We start from the raw sequence: 18,305 nt of genomic DNA, 5'->3' as shown, positions 1-18,305 counted from the left end.
CCAAAGGACTCAGCCCAATGAGGACAGCCCTGAGCTGTTGTCCTATTTTGCCAGGGTGTACATGAGGGCCCAGCAAGGGCAAGGATGGATGATGCATCCAATGGTGAAAGGGTTCAAGAAAAAGAGAGTAGTGAAGGCCTATTTTGTGAAGTTTCTAGTGTAAGTCTGTAGTGGGCCAGGACACTCCCTAGAGTTAGTACCACCTGGAATTGTGGAAGCCCACCTTCCCCTCACAAACTTCCTGGAAGGGCCCTGATGATTGGCAGGTCACAGTCAGGAAAGATTGGGCAGGGGATTAATCCTGTGGTCCTGGTCTGGATGGATCAGGAGACCCTGAGCTGCAGCAGCGGCTCAGGACTAGTGTGCACTGGAGAGACTCCTCTGGATGTCAGGTTAGCCAGACTTCTAGCACAGACACCGGTCTGCTGTTATCCACCTGTTACCTGGGTGAGTCACCTGCAGCTTCAGCTGTGAAATGGATGGGCTGGGCTAGAAAAACCATATCAAATTCCTGCTGTGCTCCTTATCGATTCAGTTCAGTGAGGGCCAGCCACTTCAGCCCTCAGTTTCCCCACTGTGCACTTCTCAGGTTGTTACGGTGTTTGTTTGGTTGAGTGGGGGTGGGGTGCATAGGTACATGTGTCTGTTCACGTGAGTGTAGGCCTGCATGTAGGGTGCATGTGCATGCATGTACATGTCTGCAGAGGCTGGAAGTCAACCTCAGGTGTCTTCCTCAGTCACTTTCTACCTTGGTTTTGTTTGCTTGTTTGTTTGCAAGGTCTCTTACTGGGACCTGGGGCACCCCAGTTTGATGAGGCTACCTGGTCAGCAACCTCCAGGAACGTGCCTGTCTCTGCTTTCCCAGCTCCCAGATTTTAAGTGTGTGCTATCACCATATCTGACTTTTTTTTTTTTTTTTTATGTTGAGAATTGAACACAAGTCCTGTGCTTGCATGGCAAGGACTTTTAATCATTCTGAGCTATATCCTCAACTCCTGCATAGGCTGAGGTGACACCGTGCAAGTCCAGGTACTGGCACAGACTAATACCCTGAATCTGGAATTGACACACACAAGATGGGGCTCCAGTACACTAGCATTCAGCCACCAGTAACTGAGATTTATGCCCTGAACCCTGACAGCCTTGGGATTGAATTAAGGGTGAGGACCCTGAGCATCTGCAGCGGGAAGGATGGGCACACACCGTTTCCCATCTGACTGGACGACTGGATCCTCTTCACTCGTCAGGCCCTGAGGTGGGAGTTAAAAGATGGATGGGGCTCTGGGCTTCCTGCCAGCCTGAGCATTAGACCATGGTTCCCAGGACACACAAGAGTAGCCTGTGCTGTGGGTACATGCCCGGCAGAGATGGCTATCTCCTCTCTCCACCCAACTTCCCCAGGAGATGAGGTGCCAGCCACATGAGCTATCACCTATGCCCCTCCCTTCAGCGCAATGACCGTTATCACCATTACTATTACTTCTGGTAGGAGGGTTTAAGACAACTCTACACTGGAACTGCGTCCTCCTTGAAGCGTCCAGGTTAGGACAAGAGCCTGGGACCGACCTTGGTGCACAGGGATCCAAGCTGACGCCCTCCCCACCCTGGACCATTCCACTGTGCTGCGCGTTGAGGGTGAGCAGCAGGGTGGTTGCGCCCGGCGCCGCCACCGCCACCGCCACCGCTCCAAGCGCTCCCGCAGGATGGCGCGGGCCAAACTGCCGCGCTCTCCGTCCGAGGGCAAGGCGGGTCCGGGGGACACCCAAGCCGGCGCTGCAGCCCCTGAGGAGCCGCACGGGCTCAGCCCGCTGCTGCCGGCCCGCGGCGGGGGCTCCGTGGGCAGCGACGTGGGCCAGAGGTAGGGATGCTTGCGGGGGACCAGGACCCCGCGGCTGCGCGGGAGGGGCTTCGCATCGCTCGCATTTTGTCCAGCACGAGCTCTGCCTGGGCTTGCCTGTAGCCGGGGAAGAGGGCGTCCTGGAGCCCCACCACCGCGGGTCTGCAGCCTTGCCTCGGGAGACTTAGACCCTGGCCCCTTGCTTCGATGTTGAACCTAGGGCCCTGCAAGTGTGACCTGGGCTCTGGGCCAAGTGGCCCTGGCTCCACTGCTCCAGGAAGCCCCACCCGGGTGGGTTCAGCGAGGGACGCTAAGGAAAGGCAGGCACTTCAGAAGTGAGCAGCTGAGGCCCAAACAGGCTACATAGCGAACTGGCTGGCAGACAGTAAAGGCATGGACATGCTGAGCAGCAGCTTGGTGGGCTTCCAGGATGCAGGAGGCCTTTGCAGAAGGGAGCCCACCTTTTTGATCCTCCTGCAAGCTCCAGGAAGGATGTGGCACCCCATTTCATGGATGAGGACACTGAGGTCTCTGCAGCAGTGAATCCCTAGCCATCACCTGCCTGTGCCAAGAATCCTGCTGGCTGCTGCGGGGGAATGAAATGAATCAGACCTGGTCTGGTGTGGGCACATCGTGAGCTCGAAGCCTGTTCTGGTAGCAGTTGGGGCAAGACTATATGGGAACAGGCCAGGCAACTTCCTGAGCACTAGCTTTTAAGGGTGAACAAGAAAGAGATGGCAGGGCTTTCTGGACAGAGAGATGGCAAAAACCCTGGGTGGGGTGTTGGTGCTGGGTCAAGCCTGATGGGTTGGCAGTGGCTGGGCCCAACAGATGGCTGGACTAAGGTGATCAGAGCTCCACCACTTCTTCCCTGCCTCCCCCATTTGCACCAGTTTCTTGCTTCTTACATGGGAAGGCTGCTGCCACCCTGTTCCCAATTTGCCGGCAGTGGGGCCTGAGGGGTCTCTTACAGCTGATGGGCAGCTCAGGGCAGGAGGATAGTTCATACTGCTCAAAGCCCGGGAACCTTTCTTGGCCTCTTCCTCCTCTTTGTGGACACTGTGAGCTGGTGATCCCAGAAGCTTCCTTCCCAGCTAATCTGGCCCCACAAAAGATGGGCTGCAGGAATGACAGTTTTGCCCAGAGTGCAACACAGCTTTGGCCACCTCTTCCAGGAAGCCCTTCCCCACTCATACTTCTGCATGTGGCTGCCCTTGGCCCTGTAGACCACAAGCTGTGCTGCTGGCCCTTTAACAAGGATGGCCTCTCTCCCTGACATGCAGGGGAGCAGAGAGAAGGGAGCTGCCTACCCAGCTGGGCCCAGGCACCACCTGGGCCTGTAGCTGACTTCTTAACACCTGCTGTGATGAGCAGTTGGGAACCAAGGCAGCTGGCAGCTGAGGAGGCTCAGGTTTGCTGATGTTTTCAGGCCTGTGACTTGCCTTTGCCCCTGCCCTATGTTTGTGCTGCTGTGCAGTAAAGTCAATGTTAGGATTGTGCAAGGCTGCCTATATACCGACAGTCAGAGCCTGGGACCTCTCCACAACTGAAAAGGCAGCAAGGTAGAAATGTGTCTTCATAGCCCCATGCATGTCCACAGTGGTAGTGTGACTCTGTCACATAGTCCCTGAAGCACTATATTTTCTCGGAAATGCAGTGGGCCTCGGTCCTCTCACCCCACCTGCCTGAACCCTCTCCTCTGCCTCTCACTGAGGCTTAGGATGGTAAGGAAATGTGAGCTTGGGAAGAGGGAATCTATTCCAAAGCTTCAGAACCTAGGAAGGGCTAGGTTACTAGTGAATCTCTCAATAGGTCAGGTGCTGGGGCCCCTTCTAGCTCCTCAGTGCCCCTGGATCCACTTGACTGAGCCTTCTGTGGAGGACCTCCCATCTGTCCTCTCTGTGGACTCCCCCTCAGCCCTGTCTACTTCCTTAGGGACTTCCTGAGCCAGTGAAGGATGTAAAGAGGGTGTATGCCCAAGGAGAAGGAACTGGAAGGTTAGGAGATAGGGCCCAGCATCTGCACAGGCATGCTAGAGGCCACATCTGAGCTGTGCCCATGGCGCCGGGGTTGGAGGACAACTGGAGGGATCAGAAGGCAGAAATGGTCCTAGAAGATGTCCCTGGTGGCATATGTTGGGGATCTCTGGAGGCTCCAAGTGACACGAGTGTATTTCAAAGTCAGTAGTGGGACCAAGAGAGCAGGCACCCCGGAGTGCTGTGATGACTATGTTGTGGATGGAAGGCTGTGAAAAGACCTAAAAGGTAGGTCTGACCCTGGAAACAGAATTTTGGCAGCCTGAGTCCCGTGGGTTCTTCACATCCCAGGAAGAGGGAGGGGTTTGAGGTTCCCACAGACACTGCCATGGGAAGTTCCAGGGCCAGGAATCATCTCCTTTGACATCCTGGGGTCTGAACGTAAAGGTGTAGTGGTGGGAGAGCCAAGGTTGCTAGAATGGAGTTACAGGGCCTGGTGGATGCTGCAGAGGCTTGATGGTCTAGGCCCTTCTTCCTCGACAAGAGCTCCAGAGAAGAGCCATTGCTGTGTCCTCCCTGGGTCTTTCCTGGGGCCACCCCTTTGAGCCTGGCACAGTGAAGCAATTAGTCCACTAAGGAGAATTTCCTGTCAAAGCAGAGCCCATGAGTAGAGGCTGGGGCAAAGGTGCCAGGAACCCCCCTCCCCAGTGGCACTCCAGCCCACTTCTGACATGGCCAGTCTAGCATCAGCGTCAGCCTTACATCTGAGCTGAGCCTCCCCATACTTGTACACTCATCACAGCTGTCCTAAATCAAAGTGTCTGAGGACTAAAGCCCCTACCTCATGGCTTTGTGACCCACCTTCTAGGACTACCTGTGTCTTTGGCACATATCTGCAATGAACCTGCTCTCTAAGTATCTTGACACCTCCTTCCTTACCGTTTGAAACCTCAGTAGGGACATAGCTTCACACTCTGCGGCAGCTCATGTAGCTGACACATATCCCCTGGCACCAGTCCTTGCATTTGCATTTGCATCAACAAATGAAGCTCATGCTCCTTACACACAGGCCATTGTTCTCTAAGGGGAAGATCTGAGCCAGGTAACATTGGCCAGACAGTGGGGACATAGACTCTTCAGTCCCAGCCTCAGGCATTCCATGCATGCAGAATGGGCTCAGGAGGCCAGATGGTACCCGTGCAGCTAGGGGTCTGCACAGAAGCAGATCTGGGTTGTAAGCATCAGGTCTGGTCCTCTATGCTAGGTACCACATGATGCTGTTCCTACCATAGCAAGACATACCTCTGCCTGGCTTCTCAGACCCTTCCTTATCTTAGCTCTTGGGGCAGATCTGGGTCCAGGAGGGGAATCTCGGCTATATAAATAGGCAGGGGATCTGGAGGTTCTCAGGGACCCCCAAACTTCAGACCCCCTGTAGTGTGCAGAGCTGTCCACCCACTGCCTTGAGTTTTCCAAGGGTATGTCCATGCTTCACCTTGTCCACCTAGGGACCATACTAGGATACATACTAGAATGTGAAGTGATAGCCTGGCCTCACAGGTTGTATTGGATGCTGCATAAGGTCTGCAGTGATCTTTGATGAATCTTGTTTGCTCACCTGGAAGATAGTTGCTTTGAAAGTTGAGAGAGGCTCCATGAAGTCCTTGGTTGGAGGAACCAGTCCAGACAGCACACAGTCAGCCCTCAACACAAGCTGGTACTGCAGAGTTGCTGACCCTATCATCCTGACACTGAGGCCCATCTCCATGGAAGGATAGTCTAGGGAAACTCAAGGTCAGGTTGTTTGGAGATGGACAAGTAGAGGGGTACACAGCAGTTACTTAAGAAACATCAGCCCCAAGTAGGAAACCAAGGGATAGAACATCAAGGGTTTACTGTGTCCAACTGTGACCCTGTATAGGGACTAGTCAGCTGTCTTCAGCTTCCTCAGTTACAGTGCTAATGAAAGGGTCACTGCTGGACACAGGGTCACAAAGAGGCCAAGTTAGATTTAACATTGAATGAGAGAGAGGCAGATCTTTGTCTCTTGGCTAAGGGCAGGGCCCTATCCTCAAGGTGGTTGTCACTCTCTCTAGCCAGAGTGCAGAGCCTGCATGTAACAGCACCAATGGACTCTGCTGCTTTCTCCAATACTGAGGGATAGGCCTGGCTTCCACCTGCCTTGCATGCTTGGCTGCCTGCCCTGACACTACCTTTCATTCCTGGGGCTCCAGAGGTCACAGGTATGGGGACTTTAGGTATACCCCATTACTGTGGGATACTGCCTGAGTCCTAATGTGGTTCTGGACCTCCATCCACCTTGTATGTTGATGTGTCCACTCTGTGTCTCCAGGCATCATGTGGAAGATTTCAGCCTGGACTCTTCCCTTTCTCAGTAAGTTCTTCACAGGGGAGGGTCTGTCTCAGGGACAGATTCATCCTTATATCTCTGAAAACCAGGCCGATGGGAAAGGCTACTCTTGTTCAGTACCATGCGCCAACAGCCAGGCAGAAACCTGGCCAGCACTTCCCAGGACGAGCATATGCTTCTTGTCTTGAGGGCTGGGGCTGGAGACAGTGGGATTAACGATCCCCTTGGGGAGAATCTGTGGACAGGACGTGGGCTCCCTAGGGGTGGATGCCTGGTCTTAGTTACTTTTCTACTGCTGTGATAAGACACCATGACCAAGGCAACTTATAGGAGAAAGAGTTGATGATTGGGAATTAGTTTCAGAAGACAGAGTCCATGACCATCATGGTGGGGAACATGGGAGCAGGCAGGCAGGCAGGCGTGGTGCTGGAGCTGAGAGCTTACATCTGAACCATGAGCATGAAGCAGAGAGAGCTAACTGGGAATGGCATGAGCCTTTGGAACCTCAAAGCCTACCCTCAGTGACACACCTTCTGGTTATAACAAGGCCACACCTCCTAATCCAAACTGTTGGTGACAGGGACAAAGCACTCAAGTATGTGAGCCTATCAGGGCCATTCTCATTCAAACAATCACAATGCCCCAGGCCAGTGGCATCTAGACCTTCAGCAGAAGCCAGATGGCAGGACACAGGCCTGCCACACTGCCTGTATGGGTACTGTGTTCATGGAACCTCAGAGCCTCCAGCCTCAGCTCCTCTCTGGGTCCTGTGTGGGTTGAGGTCTGCAAGGGCCAAGGGCTCGGCTGGGTACTTCTCTATCTTCAGCTAAGAGTTAGGTCAAGGGACAAAGACTTTGAGACTGGGGCAACCAGAGACTCTCAAGAAAGTCTGTCATGGCATGCTCCTGGGACCCAGATCCACCATTGTCAGTGTGGTCTCCAAGTGGGGCTTCATCTGTCACTTCTATTGATTAATGCTCACAATTGGTAACCACCATTTATTTGCTCAGTGTTTATAGCTACTGGCAATCTGGGGTGCTTCCATGCTCCTGTGGTTCAACCTATTATGACCCCACAGCTGTGGGCTGGGTAGCTAGGGCCACAACCTATACCTCCATCCTAACTTAGGTCCCTATGGTGCAGTAGATAACAGATACAGGTCAGAGGTACCCTCCACATGTGGTGCTCTCCTCCCCAGGCACCCAAGGAGCTGGACCTCAGACCTGGTAGTGGTGAGGGAACGAGGACCTGATTGTGGCTGCCAAAGGGCTGAGTCTGTGTCCGTGCTGCCCCAAAGTCAGCACCAATCAAAGTAGATGTTCTAGGCTTCTCAGGCCCTAGGTCCCAAGAAGACTGTGCCAGGCGAGTTAGTTTGAGAAGCCAATACCCATTTTCTGAGGCCACATTGGATCTCTTCTCTGTTTCCCAGGTGGAGCTTGAAGACCCATATCTCACTAGCCCAACTCTGCTGCCTGTCCCCAGGCTCTGTCAGGCTGAGGCCTGGAGCATTGTAAGGGACCTTCCTGGGGAGCTAGTCTAGGACAGCAGTGAGAAGCTAGGAGAACTGTGAGCCCCACCTGGTCCTCCAAGCAGGGTCCAGAGCCACAAATGGTGTTCTACTGAACTCCTCTGGAGATTATGAAGGTTTGGCGTTATGGGGGCATCAGGTCTCTTCCCACTTGGCCATTGCTCTGCAGATGCAAAAGGAAGCAGGTTTGAGTTAACCCTGGCAGCCTTTTTTTGGATCCTTCTTACTCACCCACCTAAGCAGCCAGTACCATAGCGGTACCCTCTAGCTCAGACTAGTGGTTGGGCCTGTGCCCTACCCAGAGTCTGTGGGCATGGCTGGTGTGTGTGTAGCCAGTCTGTGAGTTTGCAGTGTGATACACGGAATGATCTAGGCCTGAGATAGCTTTCTGGTTGCATTGGCTTTGACCCCATGAGGTGCTGCTAGTCCTGGGTCCCAATCCCATCATCTCTCACTATATCCTCTCTCTCTCTGAGCTCATTCCCAAGGGACATAGTGAGACACATCTTAACTCCATCATTGATAAACCTCTTATGTTTGCCAGTTACTCTGTGATACTATGGGAGACATCATTATTCCTATTGCCAGCGAGGAAGCTAAAAGCAGGTGAGAGGCAGGACCTGTGTCTGTCCAGCTTCCCAGTGAGCACTGGCTCTCGGTCCTTAGACCCTGCCTGCTGGACCAGCAGTTTCTATGACTCCCTGGAGCTTCATATAGGCCCAGGGGTGCCTGTGAGCAGGAGCTATAAGTATAGGTCGCTCACAAACTCCCTCTGCTCCTATAGAGCTATGCCCTGTGCCTTCATCTTAGAGCAGGTCAAACATGCTATCTTAAACACCGATGGGAGTAAAATAGATAGCTTTAATCCCTGTTTTGTGTGGTGCTAAAGGAAGTGGGTGGCCACAGTTCATTAAAAATTTAAAAGTGAAAAAGGATTCATTGATTTCTCTGGCATTGTAGAGCTCTGACTTCAAGGGAGCCAAGTAGTCCTTGTGGAGAATACTGTCTGCCATAGAAGGGCACTGCCCACAAAACACCTGGGGCCATACAAATGGGTGTTGTTGGGCAAATGGGAGCCGTGCTGGGGAGGGGCTGTGTTCTGCTGATAGGGTGACATTAGGGTCAGCCTGGCTCAGGAAGGTGTCATTAGCCAGTCAGCTTTCCGGAGCTGGGGGAGGATGCCAACAGGAGGCAGGGTTGAGTGTCATAGATTCCAGGTTGTTCACTGAGCAGTACAGGGCCATGGTGACTTCTTGGTCTTCACACATGGCGAATTTTCTGATCTCATCATGCTCCTGGGAAGATGACAAGAAAGACAGGAGATAGCCTCGAGGCCACAGGACCCTGGAGAATGGAGCTGGAAATGGTCCTGGGCCTGGGTGGAGAACTGGGTGCTCAGGAGACCTGGGGTAGTGGTCAGACACAGTTGGGAAGCAGCAGGGGATGCCCAACAGGAGTGTCCGTGAAAATGTCTAGTGAGATGGGGTAGCAGGGTGCAGGGACGGGGCGGGGGCCGGATTCTGTCCTTCCCAGGTGGGGTCCCTGTGGCTGGAGCTCTAGCTACAAGGAAAGCAGACAAGTGCTTCTCCAGTGTGTGTCCCCAGTGTGTCCTGGGACAGCCATCTCTGATGGGGGTGGAGAGAAGGCATCAGTGGGTCAGTAATGAACACTGCCCAAGGGTAGGTGTGTTAGTCCATAGACTGGTTGAGCAACAGAGGAGCTTATGCAGCTCAGGTCAGAACCAGTGTCAGGGGTCCACATCTGAAAATAATTGCCTTGCAGGCAGAGGGCTGAGGTGGTCCCAGGCATCCCACATGGCAAGAGCTGGAACATTTGTGAGTTTGACTCTTCTGCTTCCCCTCTGCCTGTGAAGCCGTCAGAACTGACTGTGTGTTCTCCCTAGTGATCTTACCTAATCCTATCACCTGTTAGAGCCCGCCTCCACACATCACAGCTGTATTTAGTTCCTATCTTCTTCCTGCCTCTTAGGGATTAAACTCCTAGCACATGCCACACTGGGGACACTTCATGTTATACCAGCGTAAAATAGCAGAGGGCAGTGAATAGCCAGCCTGGCCACTGGGACATACCCCTAGCAGGTGGAATGTGGTGCCTTGACCTGGAAGACTGCAGAAGACTCCTGTGACCATCCCTGAGAGCCTTACATTAGGGGTGGCATGAGAGTAGAGCTGTGTCTGTGCTCTAAAGGGAGCTGGAGATAGCCTGCCACCTTGTTGCCTTGGCAAAGGTGTTAGTCACCTGCTGAGGGCCCTATGGGGCTGGTCAGGTGGGAAGACCCTCCCTTGAGTCCTTTATTGTAGAGGAGGTGGGTGGACAGGATAGTGACACATAAGCGCCACATATGCTTTTAGGACACAAATGATCATTCAAGACCCCATAATGACTTTCCTGTCCCCGCCCCCAGCCCCATTCAACCTGTCCACCTAGCCTCAGGCTCCTTCAAAGAGAAAGGTATACAACTGACTCTTCAGAGCCACTCGTACAGTGTCCTCTCCTGTCTGGGGCTCCTAGCACTAGGCACAGAGTAGTATACCAAGGCACTGTGGGGACATGGTGAGGTATGGTGGATAAAGTGGGGTGCAGAGGTGTGCTGTGACATAGTGGGTGTGCTGGACAATGTGGGGCATGGAGCTCCCTGGTGTACAGTGTAATTTGTGGGACATAGTGGGTGACATATGCTGGAATATCAGGGTGTATTGAGGTAGAGTGGGAATGCTCAGTGAAGTGAGGTTCAGAAGTATAGTGGGATATGCTGGAGAACACCAGCCATTAGCGCTGGTGTTGGCCCCTACTTGCCTATGGGAAGCTTGACTTGCTGTGAGGTCCAGGGTGGACCCAGTCATGGCCCTGCACCAAGCCCCAATGGTGCCTTTTTCCAAGCAAGATGACCAGGTCCTTGGACTGTTAGGGAAATCTGTGAATGGCAGAGCCACTGTAACCCAGACTCCTCCCCCAGCCCATGAACAGGACATATGGCAAGGCTGCTGTGCTTGCCACTAACCAGGTTTTAGGGGATACTGATTAGTTTTTTTTTTTTTAACTGTATTTTTATTGCATTTATTTATTTATTTATTTATTTATCTATCTATCTATCTATCTATCTATCTATTTATTTATTTATTTAGTGTGTTGTGTTCTTGTTGGGACATGCATGTGCCACAGCATGCATGTGCCACAGCATGCATGTGCCACAGCATGCATGTGAAGGTTGGATACCTTGGAGTAACTCAATTCTCTCCTTCCACCATGTAGGACCTGGGAATCAAACTCAGGGCCCTGGGCTTGGTAGCAAATGCCATCACCCCCTAAGTCTTCTCCTGCCCTGATAGTGACTATTTAAAATACTTTGAAGACTTTTGGAATCATCAGCCCCAGCCAGGCGCTGACATCAAACTGTCTTGACAGAGCCAGGGCCTGATCAGAGGGAAGAGATGTCCAGCGTCCACCCTCACCCTGGGCTTGATGCCCCTTCCCCAGGAGACAGGATCTAGGCTGGTGTTTGTCTCCTTCGCCTACAGAAAGGCAGCAGCCTTCTCCATGCCCTGCAGGACCCTTCCAGACAGCAAGATGTAGGGCACAGCTGAGAAGTGGCTTCTGCTCTTCTGAGGCGACCCAACATGTGTTGCGGTCCTTGGTGCTGTGTGCCGCCTCATCCCATCCCATTGCAGTCGCAGCCTGTTTGCAAGGGTTTACTGGTGGGAGCCATGTGTCCATCACAGTGAGCCTTGGGCCATTCAAGAGCACAGGCTTGCCCCACTTCACAGAGGGAAGTGCTACAAGCTGGCCACACCTGCTACAGGATCCCACACTTGGCCTGCTACCATCCTTCCTGTGTCAGCACTAGGGTTTTCATCTCCTGCAGAATGGGATGGGCAGGGCACAGGACCATGTCTGAAGCTGCGGCATAGAGAACGGTAGCTTATCTTCCCTTAGTCACAGTGTTATCTCAGTGAACACACAGCTCTTCCTGGGTGTGGCAAGGAGACATCAGTGGGCAGTCAGGCACTCACTGGATATTTGCCCTGGGTGATCTTAGGACCTCAGGGAATGTAGCTGTGGCCACACCTCAGAGGCTGGCCTGTGTGCAGTGCCATGGGAGGTGGAGGATGGAGGTTAGAGGACAAATGACCAGGTCCACAGGATGGCTAGAGGGGTAGCTCACAGATGACTGCTTCCTACTAGCCCTTCTGACCATGCTCCAGATTGCAATGCTTACAGGCCTCAGACTACAAATGCCAGAGGCTGCTGGACATAGTGACTATGACCTCCTATTCAGAGCTTTTACTTGTACTAAGTATTTGAGCACCCAAATGCCCGAAGAGCCATGGTGCCATAGCCCTGATCTGCTTGGGGCCTGGAGGGCTCTGGATGCTGGTACACCAGTGGCTGCAGGTGTACCAAGGGGAGGCTTTGGGGGACCAAAGGCTCCTTTAGACACAGACCTTGATGGTCTGAAGTAGGGACACTGTCCCTCCCAAGTTCTTCTCAGCTTCTGTGGTTTTGTAGGAACCCAGCTGGGCTTAGGGCTCTGGTCCTGGCCTGAGGCTCCAGCTCCCGCCTTGGATCTGAGCCCACTGGCCCCAAGCCCCAGCCTTCTCTCCTCCCTCAGGGTCCAGGTGGAGTTCTATGTCAATGAGAACACCTTCAAAGAGCGGCTCAAGCTGTTCTTCATCAAAAACCAAAGATCCAGTGAGTCGGGGGTCTGGAGTACTCTGGGTAGAGAGGAATGGGCAGGGTTTGGGAGTCCAAGGAGATGTCCCAGCTATATGGGCAAAAGGAAAAGGTCACCTTGGCTCTCCATCTCCTGAATGGCATACCCCCAGAGAGGCCTGACCTGTTGAGACATGCCATGCCCCCATGCTTAACACTGAGTTGAAGTTGGCTACACTGTCCATGGAAGCCAGCTGAGTCATCTCCCTGTGTCACTCCAGCCCCCACCCTAGGGACCTCCACCTCCATGTTTCCCTTATTCCTTCCCAACTTTAAGCTTGGCCACTCTAGACCTACCTGGGATGCAAGAAAGGGCTTGGAGGTAAGGCTGTGGCTCCAAGTTCAATAAATCTGTTCCCATGAGTGAAGTGGGAAATCCCCTGTACCCCAAGCCCCTGCACCCTAAGCCCCTGCGCTGGAAGCCTTAGTGCTTTATCTAGTGCTCAGAGGGGTCTGTTGGGGAGGGTCTTTCCTCTGCACCTGGAGTACAAGTGTGAGACAGAGGTCTGTGTGGGGCCACTTCAGGAGGGGTGGCTGAGGGACCCGAGCAGGGTGGGTAGGCCCGCTCCTTGATGCTCCTGTCCTGATATCACCCTCCCTACAGGCCTGAGGATCCGGCTGTTCAACTTCTCCCTCAAGCTCCTCACCTGCCTGCTGTATATCGTCCGTGTCCTGCTTGACAACCCAGACCAGGGCATCGGATGGTGGGTGACCTGTGGGTCCTGAGCTGAGCCTTTCCATTGCGCCCCACTAGCATTGCAGGTGTCTGTATGGGAGACTTGGGACCTCACCAGATTCCCCAGAGCTTTGGGAGTCTTCCCTTCCCCCAGTGTGACCCTATCCCAGGGTCATGCCCTGGAGCCACTCAGTCATGCCCAGGATGGTGACTGGATTAGTGAGGACGAGCCCCCAGCGTGGAGCTGAATATGCAGCCACAGTGTGTGTTTCAACCACCTTGAGGAAGACGTGGCTGCTGGCAAATGAATTATAGGAGCCCAGCAGATGAGGCTGGGAATTCTTCCTCTAAAGTCTTCTCTGTAGTCTTCCCACTGCCCTGGCTGCTTTAAGATGTCGGTGCTATTTCCCAGCCCAGATCCTTGCAGGGTGCCATTGTCTTCCCTGAAAGCCATTAGCCTCTCTGTGCTTTCGGATTCTCTGGCATGCTTCTGGCTCATCTAGGGGCTGATCCAGACTTCCCTCAGTGCTAGGATTGTCTTGAACTATATCCTGTGAAGTTTGGAAGCTGGGCCCTGGACCACCTGCATGCTTGTCACTCCTACCTCTGCTCTGTCCCTTTTACTCTCTCCATTCTCTTCCGATGTGACACTTCTCCCCAAAAATCTGAATTCCTGCATTCATCATCTCCCACATCCCTCTGAGAATGCCAAGCCTGGCCTTTCCTTTTGTTGGTTACTTCCACTGAGTCCATTTCTTTTGAACTCAGTAGGCCTCTGATTTGCATACCAGTGGATTTGACAAGTGAGCTCAGATGACACAGGGCTCCTTAGTCAGAGCCTAGGGTTTGAGTGCCTCTGCTGGGCCATCTGTGGACCCTGCCAACATTGAGTTACCTCTTGGGCTACTTAGAACGGGCTCTTCCTAAACTGCTGGGACCCTGGAGCCTGTGTATAAAATTTTACTGAATTCCTTTTTCAATTTGTTGCCCAGCTTCAAGCAAACTGGGGTTCCTAGACTAGAAACCCTCACATGCTATTGAGAACAAACCTTTCATCACTGTCCAGAACAGAGGAGGGAAGAACCCTCTGAGAAGAAATAGAGGTTATAACTGACTTTAAACACTCTTTTCTGGGTCTGTTTCACCTTTTCCAAGTCCCAAAGGCTTTCTGCTTCCACTTCCCTAGAAAACCCAAGTCTGTTGTATTGATCACTGTCATGAGCAAGAATAGTGGATGGGAGGGTAGGTAGATGATGGATGGATGAGTGAATGATGTACAACCCAATGGGTAGTTGTATGGGTAGTTGGATACATAGGAGACGAGATGCTGAGTAGATGTTGGATAAGAGGATGGATTAATAGATGGATACATGTATTACAGATCAGATGATGATGGATAGGTAGATGCATGGACCATAGATGAGGTAAAGGGTGGATAGGTGAGTGGTTGCTGACAAAAGATGAATAGATAGATGTTGGCTATGAGGATGGGGGGGTGAATAGCTCAGAGACTTCTGTGGGTACTGAGTGCAACAACCCAATAGCACTCAGGTGAGAGGGAGGTTGATGTGAGAGGGTAGGAACTGCCCCTTTCTGGGTTCTGTGAGGAGCGAGGTCCCTATGATAGTTGAGCCTGGTGCTGGTCATGGTCTGGAATAGAATCAGCATGTTGGCTGTGCCCTGCTACCTCTCAGCAGCATATCCAAAGATGCTTGGATAGGCATATCTTCAAGTGGCTTGGGGATGAGGGTCACTGATTCATCTCCTTAGAATGGGAACAGTCCTTGTGAATCTTAAGAACTATGCAGGCTTGTTCTGGTAGCTCTGACCACCAGAGCATATAAATGTTCACACTGTGACATCTGTGCTTGTACAGGGCCCATCCCTGGAGCTTGTTGCCTGCATGAGCAGAGTCCTCACTTTCTTTAAAGCAGCATCTCACTGTGGGGCCCAGATCTCTAGACAGGGATGTGTTCTCTATGCCTCTTGATTAGAGAGCCTCCCTACACGGCCACTGCAGGCTGGGGAGGCTCCTCGAGTCTTAGAGCACCAGCTCCAGGTGGGACATACAGTAGGCCCTGACTGAGCAAAAGCAGCTCTGGAAAGAATCCTTGGCATTAGCCCTGGAAGTCTGTGGCTGGGCCAGTGCTTTTGTCTCTTTACAGCTGGGGCTGCACGAAGTATAACTACACATTCAATGGCTCATCCTCCGAGTTCCACTGGTGAGTTTGCTCCTGGCTCCCATTTGTCAGGCCACACTGGGCCAGGGCCAAGGCTGGGGTAGACAGTGTGGTGAATGGGAGTTCAAGTGTCCAGCTCTAGTGCAGCCAGTGCCCAGCCTCAACCTGAGGTCCATTCGTTCCCTGGGACATGCTCAGCCGCACCTTGAACACTGGCTGAAGTCAGTGCTGAGGATATTTCCCATCAGAGGAGAGTGATTTAGAACTGAGCAAACATCAGTTTCTCCACTTACCTGACCATTGGGCTCTCTCTACCTTGGTGACATTCTTCTGAAGACTGGAGAGGAAGTAAGTGCCCTGGTGGTTGTGACCCTGTCCAGGGCTCACCTCCCTTCCTTTCCTAGGGCTCCCATTCTGTGGGTGGAGAGGAAGATGGCTCTGTGGGTGACCCAGGTGAGTCCCAACCAGCCTCTCCTCCCTGCACAATGGAGGCTGATCCTCTGGGTTCAGCAAGGAGAGGGCTCAGGTTAAATAGGAGAGCTGAGGTCCCAAGTCTGGTAAGCAAGGGACTCAGTCTTCTTCCTGCTGACCTGCCCTATCCTTACTGTCTTCCTGGGAAGTGAAAGTGGGAGTCAGTAATTCAGGCCACCTTCTGGGAGAAGGGGAGTCTTCCCTAGTCCTGTCCCAGAGGCCTGGGTACCCAGCCTGGAGGATCCTGAAGAACTCACAGATGCCTGTAGTGCGGGCTCCATACCTACCCAAGGCCCAAGGAGTACTACCAGCTAAGCCTCACTGCCACCCCCACCTTCCAGGGTAGTTTTAGTGGTGCTCTTCACGTCCCTCACCTCTCCTGCTTCATCTGTCTTGATTGCCCACATAGGTTAGGTCCTGTTCCCAGATCTGCTCCAAATCTTTCTTTCTTCACTCAGGTCATTGTGGCCACAATAAGCTTCTTAGAGACCATGCTCCTCATTTACCTCAGCTACAAAGTGAGTTACTCCCTGTGCCTACCCTGCCCTGGTTCCCCACTATGCCCCTTCTCCATAGCCCTTGCCCTAGCCCCCATAATCCCTAATTCAAAGACTTCCCACTCCTAGCCCTTACTTCTCCCTATTTTTCAAGCTCCCAGCCCCTTTCCCTGACCCTGATTACCCTATGGCCCTGGCCCTGGCCCTGCCCCTCACTGGCTCTGAAGTCCCTCTGGCCCCCCCAGGGCAACATCTGGGAGCAGATCTTCCATGTGTCTTTCGTCTTGGAGATGATCAACACACTGCCCTTCATCATCACGGTGGGTGAGCCCCAGCCCCAAGCTCTGCTACCCAAACCCCATCTGACCTCTCCCCTGCACACCACAGGTCTTCTGGCCACCTCTTCGGAACCTGTTCATCCCTGTGTTTCTCAACTGCTGGCTGGCCAAGCATACACTGGAGAACATGATCGTAAGTAACGTCTGGCCCTTGCCAGCTCCAGGAGAATAGTTTTCCCACCTGCTGGCAGGTCCAGGCAGTGGCCAGGAAACTGCATGCCACAGTGGTGCATTGTAGTCTAACCTTGGGTTTCCTCTTTCTGTGAAGACAGCTTTTCAGGGCTGAGGAGAAGGTGGGAGAGGGTGTCAGGTCTGAGTAAGCACAACCAGACCTGGGCCACAAACCAGGGCCAGATGAATGTAGGCTCCAGCTAGCTCCCTGGCTAGCTAGCCTCTGCTGGATGGATTATACTATACCATTTCCTATAAATGGTAGCCAGGATGATCGCTATCTCCATGGTGGCCTGCCCCTCCTGGCCAGTCCCCTTAACTCAGCCCTATTCTAGTTGTACAGTGACAATAGTTTTGAAATCAAAGGTTATCTGCCCTCTGGCATATCTTGACCTCACCCCAGGGCATGGCTGATCCTGTGACTAAGCTAAGGTCAGGGTGACCAGCACAGGTCAAGATTGCCTGTAACCCTCCCCTGGGATGGAAGTGTGACCAGATCTCTGCTATTATGCATGAGGGTGTCTGTGGGTCCTGCCTTCTGATGGCTGCATTCTCCGCAGAATGACTTCCACCGTGCCATCCTGCGCACACAGTCAGCCATGTTCAACCAGGTGCTCATCCTCTTCTGCACCCTGCTATGCCTTGTCTTCACAGGGTGAGTGCCCTAGACATCTCATGGTCCCATCAGGTGGCCATGGCTAGCACAGTCCTGGGGCAGATCTCAAACCTAGAAGACAGGCCAAGAGACAGTGACAGATGGGACAAAGCTGACTGTAGAACTTAGCTCCAAACTCTTGCTTCCAGGGCTCAGGGATACAACGGCCCAGCGTCTGAACTTGCAGGTGCCTTGCCCAGCTTGCTGTGTTTGCTACTCTGAAGGGAACTGGCCCTGGGCTGACTGGGGGCCATTTGGTTTGATATCCAGCTGAGAACAGAGTCTAGAAGAACAGGGTCTTTTGGAGAGTCACCTAGAATGGGGAACTTCCGGTCACATTGGCAGACCTGCCAGCCTCCTGCATCTGCCTGTGGAGTAGCTCTGCTCCATGTCCTCAAAAGGCCTACTCCTGATATCCTTCAGGCAAGGAGTGGCTGCAGGGCCTAGAGGACAAGTTAGCAGGGCTTGGGGCTAGGAACTGCTGGTGCTTTTGGCAGCCCCACCCCATCAGTGTTGCAGCCACACCCCTTTGCTACTGAAGGGGTTCTCTCACCATTGCAGCCCCACCTCCTTACTGGTGATTAGGATGAGCTGCTTTCCCAGGCCCAGACATAAACTCAGCCTGGGAGTAGGGGGCAAGGCCCACTTGTCCATGATGGGCATCCAGGCCCAGCTCCACATCTCCACTCAGTATCCCAATGATCAGGGGTGTAGCACTTAGATACTAAGACTGGTAGAGCCTTACTCCTCTGAAGGGGCAAGGTGGGAAGGCCCCGCTTCACATCACAGCCCTGTCTCTTACCATTCACCTCCTCCCATCCATGGCGGCAGCCCCTGCCCCCACTGCTGCAGCCCCTGCCCCCACTGCTGCAGC

At 53.1% G+C, this 18,305-nt stretch overlaps 1 protein-coding gene across 6 annotated transcripts in view; it reads left to right on the top strand.

Annotated features, from left to right (window-relative positions):
* The window catches only part of Kcnt1 (potassium sodium-activated channel subfamily T member 1), a 56,197-nt gene that overhangs the window by 12,415 nt on the left and 25,477 nt on the right, over positions 1-18,305 (top strand). For 3 of the 6 annotated variants that reach the window (XM_055600228.1, XM_055600230.1, XM_055600227.1), the window contains exons 1-9: positions 1,688-1,858; positions 12,343-12,422; positions 13,048-13,147; positions 15,285-15,341; positions 15,704-15,752; positions 16,229-16,288; positions 16,513-16,587; positions 16,655-16,738; positions 17,337-17,431. In XM_055600228.1, coding sequence (XP_055456203.1) covers positions 1,704-1,858; positions 12,343-12,422; positions 13,048-13,147; positions 15,285-15,341; positions 15,704-15,752; positions 16,229-16,288; positions 16,513-16,587; positions 16,655-16,738; positions 17,337-17,431 — 755 coding nt within the window. In that variant the 5' untranslated portion in view covers positions 1,688-1,703. Of the gene's footprint in view, positions 1-1,687; positions 1,859-12,342; positions 12,423-13,047; positions 13,148-15,284; positions 15,342-15,703; positions 15,753-16,228; positions 16,289-16,512; positions 16,588-16,654; positions 16,739-17,336; positions 17,432-18,305 lie in introns of those variants that run through there. The other 3 variants (XM_055600233.1, XM_055600232.1, XM_055600229.1) reach the window with 1 other exon arrangement.

The sequence above is a fragment of the Psammomys obesus genome, unplaced genomic scaffold (assembly GCF_907164565.1).
Source record: "Psammomys obesus unplaced genomic scaffold, mPsaObe1.curated_primary_1811, whole genome shotgun sequence".
Lineage (NCBI taxonomy): Eukaryota > Metazoa > Chordata > Mammalia > Rodentia > Muridae > Psammomys > Psammomys obesus.
The sequence above is the reverse complement of the archived record's forward strand: the minus strand, read 5'-3'. Positions and strand labels throughout refer to the sequence as shown.